A 15,406-nucleotide genomic window follows, 5' to 3' on the forward strand; every position below is an offset into this window, starting at 1 on the left:
TCCAGAATGTAACCTTCAAACTAGCATCAAATACTTAAGTTCAACAGCAAAATATGTAAAGCACTAAATTACTGTTTATTTCATAAACTCGTACATTATTAAATACATGCATCATTTCATAAACAAGGTAAATTACATCAGCAATCAAGCAAGATTCAGTATATGTACGTTGAAAACGATCAAGGTAGACTCCAAAAGCTAACTGAAAATGACAGGAAAATTGAACATCTGGGTTACTTAAAAGTTTTAGGTTTGGTTCCTCCCCTCAACCTTCACAAATGTGCCGTTTTGTGCATTTTTAAGTAGCACAAAATGGTACATTACTGATGAGGTTGCACGTCTGGAAGAAAAAAAAAAGTTTTCTCACATTTGAGAAAACCACTGAGTATTTAAAGCAGAGAAAACAGTACTTTAGAGCACAGAAATGATAACGTTTTCAACCCTCCTAACACTGAATCTAGATCTGCTGTGTGGTACTCACTCTTTCTTGATGTCTCTTCACTCTGTATTGTTTGAGCTGTTCTTCTAGCCGTCTTCTTGCTTGAAGTCTTATTTGTTCTTCTTTCTCCAATGGGAGTGAAGACTCTACTGAGCCTGTAAGTGAAAGGGATCTTTACAGTAAAAGAGAAAATTCCAACACAGGCAAATTTGATACAAAAGGAAAAAGCCCCTTCTACCATCAGCAACATGCTTCATGCTTCAGCAAGGAATGCAAGGAAAGCCTATTGGCATGCACCTCAGAATGGCCTCTTCTAATAAATCCTTGTGTAAGCACTGATGAAGGCTGTTATGTTTCCCTTGCTCCATTTGTAAATGCTGTGTGTTCTCCATGTATATATGACAAGAGATTAAATAGCAAGAACATAACTACAGCTGTCATTTAATCTCACCTGTCCTGCACTTCTGACAGTATCAAAATTATAAAACTAAGCAAGGCCTACAGTCTACTTACTCCCTACAGGTCAGAGAAAGATGTTCCCTGTGTACATTCTCTTACTCTTTGATAACTCACATTAAACTTTTCTGGTAGTTAAGGCTTCTTTTAAAATCTTACTTCAGAAAACTCCTGCAGCAATAGGCACCTTAATATAAAGGCTTCTCCCATTTCTCCTCTTTATTGCTTTTCTCTTCCCTCCTTTATTACTTAGCTTAAAACCACCTGGTTCTGACGTTGTGTGTGTTGTTGGTTATTTTGTTACTCCTAATAATCAAGAGGATTAGAATAGCTTCAGACCCAGAAAGCATAAATTCCCCTCCAGCGTAAGAACAGTTTTTAAACAGCAGGGCACGTGCCTTAGCTGCAGCAGAGGGTGGTTTACTGAAAGAAAATTAATTTTAGTTCAAAGTGAAAGCTTACTGCAAAAATGAAGCTTAGTCCAAGCTTAAATGATGTTATAGACGTCTAGAGCCAGGCTCAGAGTAAAAAGCTTTATGCAGCAAGAGAAAGCAGGGGCACCACCATAAACAGATGCTTACACAATTCAGTTTCTTGCATGGGAAGACTTAGTTTGAGAGACTGCAAAGCTTCTTTTCTAAGAACTATGCCCTCAGCACTAGTTCCCTGAGACTTCCTTAGGCTGCCATGGAAACCAGTCACACCTGGGGATGACTCTTGACCCTGTGCACTGCTGGTGGGGTCAAAAGATACAGGAGAGTCAGGGAAGAGCGACTCTGGCCCATTCTGGCAGGCATCCATTTTGCAGTTTATCTCCAGACTTCCCTCTTCGTTTGGCACTTCATTGATGTTAACACTGGTAGCTGGAAAAGAAAGTTTCACTGAGCTACACTTTAAGCTACCCCATTTATCTGCATACCTCCACCCAAATACAATGCTACCACTGTTGCCTTCAGTCTGTAAGAATAAGGAAATTGCTAACAGCAACTGCAGGAGAAACTTCATAAAGAACTTCTGATTCTTCATTTTAAAAGACCAGGAGTACCATTCATCTGCTTTACTACATTACCTTAAAGCAGAACCTCAAAAATGATCACAAAGTATCTTCAAAACCTCACACGGGTTTTTAAATGTTATTAGGTTTAGAAGCATGAAACACCAAGTGTAAGTAATGTGATCCGTGTCACACTGAGTGGCACCCTACTACAAATAAGACTCAGCAACTGTGGGCCTCTGCCGAATGATTCAGCTATTTGGTATGCTGCTGGGCACTGGGGAGAAAGCATCCACCATCCCACTTCCAGCCTGGGCCAAGCAGAGTTCCTCAATTTTAAACAAAGTTCTCATGTTTTCCAATACGGCATCCTGATCAAAAGCACAGCAGCAAAGCTCTCAGGTAGGAAAATAATAAATCTACCAATTAAAAGACAATTAAAGAACCACTTTAATGCCAATTCTATCCCCACTTACTAATATTTGATTTTATTTTTCATCAGGAAAAATGCATCTTCAAAACCAGTTGTATTTTGGAGCTCTCATACACTTCTACTTCACTTGGCTGGGGACTACTTACATTTGCAACAAAACTGTGTCTAACTTTAAAGGCATTATTATAGATCTCAAATAAGCAGGGTACCAAAATAGTCACTGCCTTCATTCCCACACCATGTCTCACTGGAACACATTGGAATAATATGGAAGATTTCATTTCTGTTTCACAAAGTTGATAAAAAAATATTTAACATTATGATCACAACGTATTTGCAAGTGGAAAAACCAAATTTCCTCCTTCTATTTTTATCTCCTGTCAGTGCTACAGACTTGAATAAGCACTTCAGGTATTTTTAAGCCTGCTCAAAGAAGCTGGGGGGGGAGGGACAGAAAAAAAAACCCAACAAACCAGAACTGAGAAACAGATCCCAGAATCATAGAATAGTTAGGGTTGGAAAGGACCTGGAGATCATCTAGTTCCAACCCCCCTGCCATGGGCAGGGACTCCTCACACTAAACCATGCCACACAAGGCTTTGCCCAGCCTGGACTTGAACGCTGCCAGGGATGGAGCACTCACAACCTCCCTGGGCAACCCATTCCAGTGCCTCACCACCCTAACAGTGAAGAATTTCCTCCTTATATCCAATCTAAACCTCCCCTGTTTAAGTTTTAACCCGTTACCCTTGTCCTGTCACTACAGTCCCTGATGAAGAGTCCCTCCCCAACATCCCTATAGGCCCCCTTCAGATACTGGAAGGCTGCTATGAGGTCTCCACGCAGCCTTCTCTTCTCCAGGCTGAACAGCCTCAACTTCCTCAGCCTGTCTTCATACGGGAGGTGCTCCAGTCCCCTGATCATCCTCGTGGCCCTCCTCTGGACTTGTTCCAACAGTTCCATGTCCTTTTTATGCTGAGGACACCAGAACTGCACACAGTACTCCAGGTGAGGTCTCACAAGAGCAGAGTAGATGGGCAGGATCACCTCCTTCAACCTGCTGGTCATGCTCCTTTTGATGCAGCCCAGGATACCGGGCTCCCAAACTCTAAGCCTCCAATCCTCCCAAAACTAAGTGTTTCTAAGATTCATATGCAGAAATACTTTGGAGCCAGGAAGTCAGTTACAATTCAGTAAAATTTTAATTATTGATTTAGATCAGCCCATTAACATATTGCTACTGGATTTTCCCCTCTCCATACAATGTATCACTACAAACTCCTGAAAGCAAAATAATTAAAAAATCAAGCTATTTACCTCCATGTATGTGGAGAACATTGAAGTGCATGCTGGAATTAAATAAGCTGTATGGAAAAAAAGGTACCAGGAGGAAGGTAGGACTTCTTAATTGTTTTCCCATTTGTTATTGAAGAAAGCAAATGGTTTCCTTTTAAGTACAGTCAAATTTCACTTCAGAGTGGTTTAAAAAAGAAAAGATACATTTCCACTCCTAACCATTTGTTCCCACCTCTGCAGTGCATCCTCCCCTAAGCCAGCACAGATGTCTGTACAGTGAACCAGCTCAGAGAAAAGGGAGCGAGGAAACTGAATGTGGGTAAAAATAAAAAGTTCCCAGCCTCACATTGCCAAATCTCATCAGCTTTCAGATTTCAATTAAAGCACTTTTGAGCATCTTATCTGTCACTCAGAGAAGATTTTCAGGCCATTTTAGCTCAAATCAGTTCTCTGATTTAGTTCACCATGTGGTCACAAAAACACCTGCAGGCACAATGGAAGGAATGGGTGCAACAAGGATACAAAGGAGGACAGAGGACAGGCCTGTCTTTTTAATGACTAACTGAAGTCAGAATTTAAGGCATTTTAAAACTAAAAGACTGTCAAAAGTAAATTTAAAAATAGGTATCAGTGCTAAGAATAGCCACAAGAAGCCAAACATAAGAAGGTACCTCACACATTCAGAAATATTGTTTCTGCCCATCTTTCAGAAGCTGCAGCTACTACTGCATCAGGTTTATACTTCATGTACATTTTTATTTTCACAACCCTGAGTGGTGTACATATACAAAAGTGATGCTGGAGCAACATTCTGGAAAATGGTTTCCTGGCAACTTCCTGAGGCTATGAGACACTCAGAATCTAAATGCTGCCTTGAAGTAAAGTAATTTAATTGCAGTAGTGTCAATACAGCTGCAGTCTTTTTAGAACAGTGGAGGAGGAGATGCAATGAGATTGAAAACACTAAAAAGACACACTACCTATTTGTAGGCTACAATTCAAGTGTTTGGATGATGTCCAGCACAGGAGAAAACAGGAATGCATTATCTCCAACTTCATAAAAGATGAATGAATCATCATATAACTACACACTGCCAGACCGATAATGGGCAGTGTAAGAAATGCAAATAAAGTCTTAGGCCTCTATTTTCTTACCTGTGACAAGATGACAAATTTGTGGTATAACAGGAGGGTGGAGGACTAACAACTTAATCACATGATCCCCTCCTTTTATATATGGAACCTTTGTACTTTCGTGTATCTAGGCAGCCGCAACATAAACACCCCTTCCACCCATATACCACCATATCCTTATATACCTGCAATGGAGACATGGAGGTCTCAATTCAATGCAAAGAAAAGATTTTCACAATGAAAGCAGTTAAGTACTGGAATGGGTAGAAAGGCTGTTGAATTCAACAGGCCAAAGCCCTGAGCAACTTCATCCAGCTTCAAAACTAGGTCTGCTCTGTGCCTGAGGTTGGACTAGAAAACCCACACAGATCCCTTCCAACCTAAGTTTGGCTCTATAATTTACCCAGATCAGTGTCCTCTGAAGTGTTTCATAAACACCTGCATAATTATTTTATTACAGAGCTAGTCTACGTATAAAAGTTATTTTGAGATAATCTGGGGAGTACCTGACAGCATCTTTCTTCCATACATGGAAGTTTAGGGAGACTTTTTAAGTACACTTTGGGTTTTGCCTAATCAATTTATTAGGAAATTTTCTTTTGCCAGAACAAAGTACTCCAGTCATGAGCTTACTCCATAACAACCATTTCACAACTGTTAGTTCTAGAGAATTTCAAGTATATTCTCTTGGAAACACTCTTGGAAAACAGAGTAACACCCTGTACAACACACACTCAAATGGCAGCCAACAGTACTTAACAGTTTCGTTTTGAAAGATTCAGTTTTAAAACAAAAGACAGTTTTCCCATAGACAGAGCCACAGCCTTCACCAAACTTGCTGAAGAATGCTTTATAAGAAATTCCTGACCTCAAGGAAAAAAACATCTTTCAGCATCAACTGAACAACAAAACATATGACTGTACATAAGACTAGGAAGTTATTTGATACCTATGACATAACTTACTGTTAATTTCATCTGCTGTAACTGGCAAATCTGATTTGGCTTTACAATCCAGAAGTTCTTCAGAGCTGCTAGGGGCCCCGTTACTGCTTCTGTTCTCCAAATGAACATCCTGCTGGACAGATGAGGAGTCCATGGTAAAAACGATCCAGATCCCAGGAAAGTTCTTCTGAATAATTTGCTTCCAATTGAACTACCAAGTCCTGTTTCTCTCCATCTGCAACAACAGCATCAAGATGTTACCCAGGAGCACAGCTCTGAGCTTTACAGCTGTTGGTGTGCAGCAGGCAGCTGATAATTCCAGATCATGAAAACAGCTCGCAGCCAAAGTTGTAATCACCAAGGAGCTGCATCCTCTAGAAACGAAATGTAGTAAATATACAAATATTTCTTTGAGCTTGGAAGATACAAGTTAAAAAGAAAGTCATGCTCACAGACTACCCACTAGCCCAACTTCAACATACTGAACCAGGACATGCGATAGTAACAGAGACTATTAAATACAAACAAATATCCAGCTTTTGTGAAGATGGAGTGATCTGTTTAACAACTTTTCTTAAGTAGCACCGATACACCAGTATAACGATGCAACAAGATAATAGTCTGTGAGAAAACTGGTTTAAGATCAGTGTCTCTTTTAATGGAAATGCCTTTGGCCTCTGCTTTAATAAGTGAGCCAGTATTCAGAGTAGCATTTTGCTCTGTAAATTAAGAGTCTGGACTTTCACATCACGTATTTTATTTCAAGGACCTACTCTGACTTCAGTTTCAATAACTTTAGTTACAATGCAGTATGGAATTCAGTTTTTTTTTTTTTTTTTAAATTACATCATTACTTGTCTGCAGAGCTACGAGTATGTACCACAGTACAGAGCTGCTCTACTGATTCCAGCATGTACTGGCAGTCAGAATAGGTCCTGGGCTGCAGTTCAACACTGCCTTCTCCTGCGGCCAGTCAGGAGGATTTCCAAACACAGCCTATAGACTTTGCAAAAGCCTCTCCAGACATTCAGATGTTACCTTTGGGTATAGCCCGCCAACTAATACAACGTGACAGAAGCTGTTGTACATAGTCACTTCAAGTATTCAAGTTTTGTTCAGAATAGTTACTGCTAGCTTAATTCAGATTTCAAGGTGCTACGGTTCCTGTTTACTAACGAAACAGAAACCCCCAGTTAAGAAAAAGGGGGAGGGAAGGGGTGAGTGTCAAGTCAGAAATATTTTAACTACATTTTCACATGAACACAAATATTTTTAACAACATTCCTTTTGTATCTGCAGAAAGTACTTGTGTAACTATTTTACCAAACTGCCCTGCACTACCACCACTCATCTCCAAACCATTACTAAGGCTGCTAACAGTTCAGGATACACAGGACTCGATGATTATGTAGGTGACCCTTATGTAGGTGAATTGAAAAGGAGCCAGAAACCTGGAGCACACTTATAAAAGAGAAGCCTCAGCCAAACAAAAAGATTGCTACCTTCACTGAGATTTGTTATTGATTTTAAAAGCATTTCTGTATAATAAAGCTTACAGAACAGCCGTTGTACAACAAGTAGATACTACACAAGACACGAAGAGTTATTACAGACAAAAGGAAGCACAATTTGGACTGCTCACACCTTGACAAAATCCAGCCAACATTAGACGGTGTGTTATTTTTGCCATAAAACACCTTTTTATAACCAGGGTCACAAAGAACAGCTTTCTCCTGTACAACCCACTCAAAAATATTAAGGTCAAACTACTCTGGCCTCAGAGTCCTTCTGTATCTCTGTGCTGAGCACACAGATAGATGCATGCATGCCACGGGAACCGAGTCACAACCTCAAAGGAAAAGGAACTGTACGAAAACAGCCCATATTGCTTAAAACACCAACAATCCAGAGAACCCAGTCACAGACCGGGGAGCCGCCCGGCGAGACACGACCCAGGGGTCCCTGAGCAGGGGCCAGGTGCCTCCCTGGGGCGCCGGCAAAGAGACCCGAAGGCCCGAGGCCGAAGCCCACAGAGCCGAGCCGAGCCGGGCCGGGCCGGACCGGCGGCTCCCCGCACCCCGCTGGGAGCGAGGGGAAACGGACCCCGAACGCACCCACCCGGGCCTGAAGCAGCACCGGGCAGCTTAAGACCACCCCCAGCGGGCACCGCGCCCCAGCCGCCGCCGCGCCCCGCAGCCACCCTTCCCGGAGAGACCCCGCAGACCTGGGGCAGCCTGCCCGGCGCCGGCTCCTGCCCGAGACGTGGCGCTGCCTCCGCCGGGAAGGGGAGGGGAGGGCGTGCCGGTGCAACGCGCTTCTCTCTCCCTCACCAGCCGGGCGCCGCCACCGAGGGCCGGACCCGGCGCGGACCCCTCTGCCCCGCGGCCGCGCAGCCACTGCCGCCCAGCCAGGCCCCACGCCCCTCAGCGGGGAGCCTTGGCGGCCTGATTCAGCCGAGGAGCCGGCCGGTGCCGCTGAGCCCGCTGGAGAGACGGCGGCTTTTCCGGACGGACCCTTCCGGGAGCGGAGGGAGGGGCCGCGCGTTACCTCGGCCGGCTCCCGCCGGGTTTCCCGCAGCGCGGGGGCAGCCGGGGCGGCAGAGCCGTGTGTACGCTGAGGGGGTGCCGCTGCGGGGCGGAGCCCGGACCAGGCCGAAGGCGCTGACCGGCGGCAGCCGGCTTGCGTACGTTAAAATTAACCTGTACGTGTATTAGACATTACACCTGTGTGTAACAGTGATGTACCCCTCGCAGCCTCCATTGTCTGATCATTCACGTTCCTGTATTAGTGTTACCATTGACTGGGTTAGTTAGGGGGGTTCAGTGACACGTCCTGTTAACATGCTCGCGGTGTTCCCGGTAGGCCTTTCCTCATAAATAGGTCGTTAAAAGTTTTCAGCATCTTTCTGGCATGGGGCATCCCAGCAGTCCTGCAGGGCCCTGGGACCTGGTGGTCTGAGTGGTATTTCACACCACTGCTTCCTCCTGTGCTTATGGTGCTTTTCTAGATGTTTCCATTAGTACAGTAGTTTATTTTGTTGCACTGAGATTATTTGGGGGTTGCTCAAGAGTTTATCAGTTGGGTAGATTTTACTCCTAACCCTGCTAGAGTCTGTGTATGGACTGGAATGTTGTTCAGTAAATGGGCATGGAAAACCAGACACGTGGAAGGTGACATGGCTGCCTGCCAGCTCAGAAAACTGAACATTTTTATTTTCGTAGGGAAAAAAGTCATCATATTGTCACTCCAAATATAATTGCCAGGTAAACACACCTAGTTTGCTTTTCCAGGTATTCCTCTTATCAACCTATCCAAATCATCCTTAATGTGAATATGAAGCCATGAAGCTGTTTCTCTAGAAAACATGAGGCTGTTCAACAGGTCAGGAAGGTAGTTAAACCCAAACCATCAGCAAGTCTAAATTGTTTAAATTGCAAACCTGTTAACCGAGCTCCTGGCACATTGCTGGTGACAGTAACTGGGTGTTTTCCTCCCACATTAAGCAGAGGTAGCCCTTGAGGCATGATTTGGAAGAGAACATTACAAAGTAATTAAGGAAGAAGACTATTTTCAAGTGCAGATGCATGATGTGAGAGAAGCTAGCAAGCCTGATGATCAGAGATAGGGATTAAATAAGTTTGATCAAGAACTGTGTAGTATGTGCCTCAGTGCAATCTTCTTAGAGGCTCTACTGAATGAAACATCTTTTACTGTTCACAGATCCACAAGCACAGTCCAGTAAGGGATCTGCACACGTATCTGGAGAGTATACTTGGATCCAGAGAATAGCAGCCTCCTGCTGTTCTGCTACCTCAGCCAGATACCTGTATGAGTGGGCAATCCTAGGCTGCGGCCCAGTACCGATGTGGCCTGAAGTTTGACCTTGGCTGGATGTACATGTTCAGCACTGAGCTTGTAAATTGTATGTGGGATTTGTATGGGTAAACGAGAGCTGAGTAAAGGGACGTTAACAGAATGAGATTTGAGAGGAATCCCCAAGAACTCACGTGTATGGATCAGTCTTTCAAATTCTTTAGTAGTGATCTTTGCTGGGTACTCCTCCACAGAAGATGTCAAGGACCATATGGTGAGGAAGACTTGAATGCTTAATCTTCATGCAATCCATTGCTTTGGTATTCTTTGAAGAACATAAAAAGTTGGAGTTTAGCCTCTTGCAGAGAACTCAAGAACTGTTGAGTCACTAATGCAGCTGTTCAGCTGGAGTGCTTGTCTATGTTTGCTTCTTGACTTTGATCCCATCTCTCTAAGACAATTTATTGCTTGGATAAAGCTCCAAAGTATGTCTTTTTTTACTTATTAGTCTGCCACATGGCATCAAGCCCCTCAGCTACAGAAATAACCACTTGTTGAGAACTACTGCCCAAGCATGGCACAAAGCTGCAACAGGCTTAAACAGGCTGCCTGAGTGAGAAAGAGAATCCTTCATACTGAAAGATATCTATCATCAGTAACATAAATTTTAGCACAACAGGGGAATGTGGTGGTAGTTGTTTAGAAACGCAGAAAAATTGTCTTAACACAAATGAGGCCTTTAAGTGCAGAGATTCCAGTAAATTTGTAGTAGACTTGTTTGTGTAAACTGCAGTCTCTGTCTCTGGCAGAGAATGTGCCTATGGCTTATCCCAAAGTCTATCTAAGTTCCTCTTGCAAAGCACTCTTTTATTCTTCCAATATGAAAATCAGAAGGCACCACAAATGAGTCCTTTAACCACAGCTGGCTGCAGCATTCTTTCACCCTGTAAGTAGGCTGTGTGCAGGAGCTTCATGCTGCCTTCTCTCCAAGTAAGCTCTTTCAGACCTTAATAGGAGTTGTCGTTTTCAAGAACCCACAGGGCCTTTCCCCTAAAAGGGGAAAGCAAATTTATTCAGCTTTGCTCTGACAAAACAACAACAAAAAAGAGGCATATAATTCCAAGTTAAAGAGCTGAGCTAAGAAAATTAACAGGGAATTATGGACCATTTGCAGAGTTACCCATCCTGCAAGGTATTCCTGTAAGCTATGTGTGAGAAAGAACTGGAGTAGCAAAAGAGGAAGAGCTGGGTAAGAGAAAGGCTCCATACCCCGCAGAAGCAGACGGTGGCACTCTCTGCACAGTGCAAAACTGTGTGGTGCTTTCCAGTTACAGCTATTATAGCTACAAACATGTTTTTCTAAATATTTCCTTAGCAGAAATACTCTCTAGCAGTTGTTCTCTAACCACTGAAAACACCATTTTCCAGTTCCCTGTGCTCACTGCGTGTTTTTCTGCTTACATATTTCTGTTATTTGGTGTCACTCAGTCTGCAAAAACTTCATTAAAAAAGAAACCTGTGCTAACCACATATAAATAGCTCTATTACTGGCAGACTGCAACCAGGCTCAGGCCCCCAGCTCTCCTCTTACAGCCACTGAGGAAAAAAAGTACTTTTGTGTTAAAGACAGGCAATGAAACTAGAATTCAGGTCATCAGAAACATGCTTTATGAAAGATTGTCTTAATATTTTATATATTTGATTTACTTATAATTGTTATTTATATATGTGAAACATTTATATGGCATTCTATCTAAGCAGTTTTTAGCATGTCTGTTCTAGCATGGATAAGTACTTAAAGTGTTACTTTCATGACTCATTGCTATAAACAGGGGACACTCAGATGTAACTGCGCCACGTCTGGTATAACAACGTAGCCCAGAATAGCTTTAATCAATCTCTACATAAAAGAAAGCTGGGAAATATAAAAAGCCATGTTGTGTGACCAGAAGGTTTGCAGATGAGAGCTCTTATGTACAGAGAATAAACTAAGATTTAAGGCCTCGTTACTGAAAGCATTTTGCCAATGCCCTCCTCCTGTTTAAATCTGGATTCAGTTTGGTCACACCAGCTGTTTTGAAAACCAGAAACTGCTACGAGCTGCATTCATGTCTGTGGGACATTCCACTAGAGTCTCCCTGTGTGCGGGGGCTCCTTTTGGTATCAGGATGCCTTACATATTTAAGAAAATTAATTCAGAAAGATCTCTTTCCATGTACCTCTGTGCGTGTGAGAGAGAGAGTGGATGGAAATTACTGGGGTTTAGTGGTTTCAAGCTTAGCTTTCCCACAATAAATGATTTTTGCTGCCAGCCTGGAAGCACTAAGTTTCTACTCTATTTTTTGGTTGTTTTTTTTCCCCCGGAAATTATTTTCCCAGCCTGGGGCTACTGGTTAAGAAAGTGCTGCCATTACACACACAAGTCCTATCCACTAACTTCATAAATGGCACTAGTCCACTGAAATGTAGTGTTTGCTTCAGCATTTCAAGAGCCCCCAAAGTGGCACAGTACAGTGGGTAGTATCAGACAGTCTTTGCTAAAAGAGCATGGAAACCTTGAATTTTTCAACAGGGAGCACAACAGGGAGAACAGAACATTTACTTTCTTGAAGATGTCTCAGTGACTGGAAGAGGCTTGGCCTTGTCTGTTCTGGGATGTGCACAGTTCCACCTCCATCTCCCCTTCCTGATGAGTGGTGGGAGTGGGGTACAACTCTAATCTGGGCTGTGTGTCAACTGTCCGAGAGGTGGAGCTGTAGAGAGTGTAAGAAAGGGAATAAAGAGCAGGCAGAAAGCAAAGTCCCTTTTACCCTTCTGTCTTTTCTTGATCCTTCCAGTAAATCTATCACTACCTCCAGCTGCCTTGCATCGTTGTCTAACGGGCAGCCAGGTCAGACACCAGGGGAAACCAGCTCACCAGCTGGCTTCCTTCCCTGGAAGGGGCATTAGAAGCCCTGCTTTCAGGCTCAGGGCACCACCTGGAAGCCTGGCTTCATGGCTGTTACTTTCAGGGGGCAGCTAGACACCTTTTGGACCTAGTCTTCCCTACTGCCCGGTGTGGGAAGTTGTCTGTCCCTGTACAACGTCCCACTGCCTGCTCACAGATGGAGCTCATAAATATAAAACATAATCTTCATAAAAACTACAGTTTGAAAGGGTCACCAATCTGAGCTGAAAATACTTATAAGCAGACTACTGTGAGTTTGATCCTTAATACTAGATGATAAGTCATTGCTAAGCCATAGTGATGAAGTGTTGTGTGGAGAGGTCCTGCTAGCAGAGGGATGCTGAGATAAGGGAACAAAGATATATTGATGGAATTTGCTTGGCCAAGAACAGAGTAAACACAAACATGAGAAATCAGCATACATTTGTCTGTGCTATGCGCTCAAGGTCTACAGCTTGGAACAGTAGCACAGCCCACACAGCAGCCTCTTTGCCATGAAAGGATTACAGGTGCCTGCACTCAGATGACCCTTGGAAAGGAATCCAAGTATCAAGGATGTAAGATCCTTAAAAAGAGCTGCATTGCTAGACCTGGGCATGTTCTCTCTCTGTCCTGCATTTAGAAATGTTTAGATTATTATTCCATACCTGTCCAAATGAAAAAAGAATCACTGAATACCCTTTCCTGACAGCTAGTCCTTGACTTACATCCTCAACAACTGTGCATTAACATCAGGAAACAAAAGATGGAACCACTGTATTTACTTCTGTCACACTAGTGCCTTGTGCAAAAGAAGTAGATTTTTTGTTTTAGGGATTTTTCAAAGCTTAACATACATTTATGGTGACATCCCCCTGAGATTTAAATGTGAATGTTAAGAAAAGCAATGCACCACAGCACTATGCTGCAGACCAGACTGCCCTTCAGGCAGGAGTGTTCTGCTTGGAAAAATCGCTTCCTTCTCAAAGAAAAAGAACTCCTGCCATAGATGCCAAGTGTCCTAGGTTATACTTTTGTTCAGAATAGATATAATGTAGTTACATATTCTGTGCTTTCTCAGTTGACAGGTAACTCAAATATTACCCAGGAGGAGCAAAATGTAAATTTTACCATGAGCAATCACAGCAAATAACTGACAAGGCCATAGCATAGGAACAGCATTTACACAGAATTTGCCCTGAAAAGAGAAGGGTGAAATAAGAATCAGCTGCACAAAGAACTATTTGCGTCTTCTGCCTTCAGTGCAAGAAGAATAAACAACCAAATTAAGCTATCAAGATATTCCTTACGTGTCTTTCCAGTGAAAGGCTATTTCTACATTAGCAAATGCAAACTTCTCAGGTAACAGTGTGGTCCAAGAAGACAGTGAGCAGTCAGAGCCTTGTCCCTGATTCTCTCTCAGCCATGTTACTTTTTTCTAGATGTCCACGGTTTGTACAATAATGGATAACAGGAAGCTTCACCTCAAAAGCACTGCAAGGATTACATGGATATCTTATCTGTTTCACCTCTTTGGGAGTCAAGCCTTAGTTTCTATAGACAGGACATCAAACCCACAGAATAGGTGAATAGCCCTGGATTGCACAGCATCAGCATGCATTCAACACCAGGCTGCTGCCTCCATGCCTGTGCCCAGCCTCTCCTGCTTTCATTACCAAGTATGAATTCAAGACATTTTTTCCAATATACACAATGAAATGACAATATGGAAAGTCAAATAAAAAGTATATTCATGCATTTATATATATATATATACATGTATAAAAAGGTTTTCTTCGACACCAGACCTCCAACTTCATGCTTATTATATTGCACCCACTTGAACACCAGATGAAGGTATTACCCGGTTTCTCCCTATTGATTACTTTGTTCTCTGAAAACCAGGTTAATCTCTGCTTTTTGGGAAAGAGGAATTCAGGAACTGGGATGCCAGTGCAGCGCAACAGCCTGGCTGGTCCATTGCCCCTTTTCCAGTAGTGGCAGGCACAAGAATTTTCTGGGAAAGGTGTCAGAAACCCTGCAGCAACCTGCTGCTTGGCAGATTCCCTTCCTATGTCAGACAGTTAGATCTGGATCTGTGAAGGCTCCCTGTGCTGCTTACTGTGAGGAGGTAACCGAGCTAGTGAAAAGCAGCTCCAAGTGTAAACCCACAGTATTTTATCACATACTTTTAAAATAGAATATTGTAACCCTTTAGAAGAATTAACTGCAGCTAGCAATGGATGTTTGCTGCCACCTGCAAGGACAGAATAATTTTTGGTTGCTGGGGACTGTGGGACTGCCTGATACACCTTGCACTGGATGGGGTACAGGAGAGGGTTTCTTCTGGAAAACCAGAAAGCTGCCATAGCAAGAAGAAGTGTTGTGTGCCCTCCCATGATCTCCAGAAATATTAAGTGGCTGTTATACCCCTACTGCTAATTTTTGTGCAGCTCCTTCACTTTGGGCTCCCCAGGACACCCAGGAATATTCTTAGCTTCATGCCCTCCTTGGAAAGACCTGAGCCCTTTTCCCGTTTCCCATTCCTCTAATAATTCACTCCCATGACTGGGCTCCATGGTCTGGCCGCTGACCGGAGCACCAGCCGGGTTCAATGCCCAGGGCAGCTGCCCTCGCTAGTGCCGGACACCGGCCCCTCTGCCTCCCCGCCACGCAGCAGGACCAACTTTTCCCGCAGGGCTGCTCCGTCCCCGGCGGTTCCCGAGTCCGGTGAAGGCAGAGCCCCGCGTACCCCGCTCTGCCCCTGCCCGCAGCGGGGGCTCGGACCAGGCACCTCCGCCCCCCACCGCTCCGGGGAGCCCCGCGGCGCCTCGCCCGGGACCCGCCGAGCTCCGAGCCGCAGGTGACCCCCCGGGGGAGGGCAGGGGCCGGGAGCGGCCGGGGGAGGGGGCGAGGGGCGGGGAGGCCGGGCTCGGGGGGTCGCTGTCAGCGGCTCGGCTCGAGGCACGGC

General features: G+C 44.0%; 1 protein-coding gene across 8 annotated transcripts in view; it reads right to left on the reverse strand.

Moving 5' to 3' along the window:
* GOLGA3 (golgin A3) overlaps positions 1–12,234 on the reverse strand; it is a 34,556-nt gene extending 22,322 nt beyond the window's left edge. For 2 of the 8 annotated variants that reach the window (XM_065693196.1, XM_065693189.1), the window contains exons 1-4: positions 7,921–8,096; positions 5,718–5,931; positions 1,477–1,758; positions 482–594 (exon numbers count right to left, since the gene is read on the reverse strand). In XM_065693196.1, coding sequence (XP_065549268.1) covers positions 482–594; positions 1,477–1,758; positions 5,718–5,850 — 528 coding nt within the window. In that variant the 5' untranslated portion in view covers positions 5,851–5,931; positions 7,921–8,096. Of the gene's footprint in view, positions 1–481; positions 595–1,476; positions 1,759–5,717; positions 5,932–7,920; positions 8,097–8,243; positions 8,259–12,111 lie in introns of those variants that run through there. The other 6 variants (XM_065693190.1, XM_065693191.1, XM_065693193.1 and 3 more) reach the window with 6 other exon arrangements.
* Between the last annotated feature and the right edge of the window lie 3,172 nt (positions 12,235–15,406).

Source organism: Lathamus discolor, chromosome 12 (genome assembly GCF_037157495.1).
Source record: "Lathamus discolor isolate bLatDis1 chromosome 12, bLatDis1.hap1, whole genome shotgun sequence".
Lineage (NCBI taxonomy): Eukaryota > Metazoa > Chordata > Aves > Psittaciformes > Psittacidae > Lathamus > Lathamus discolor.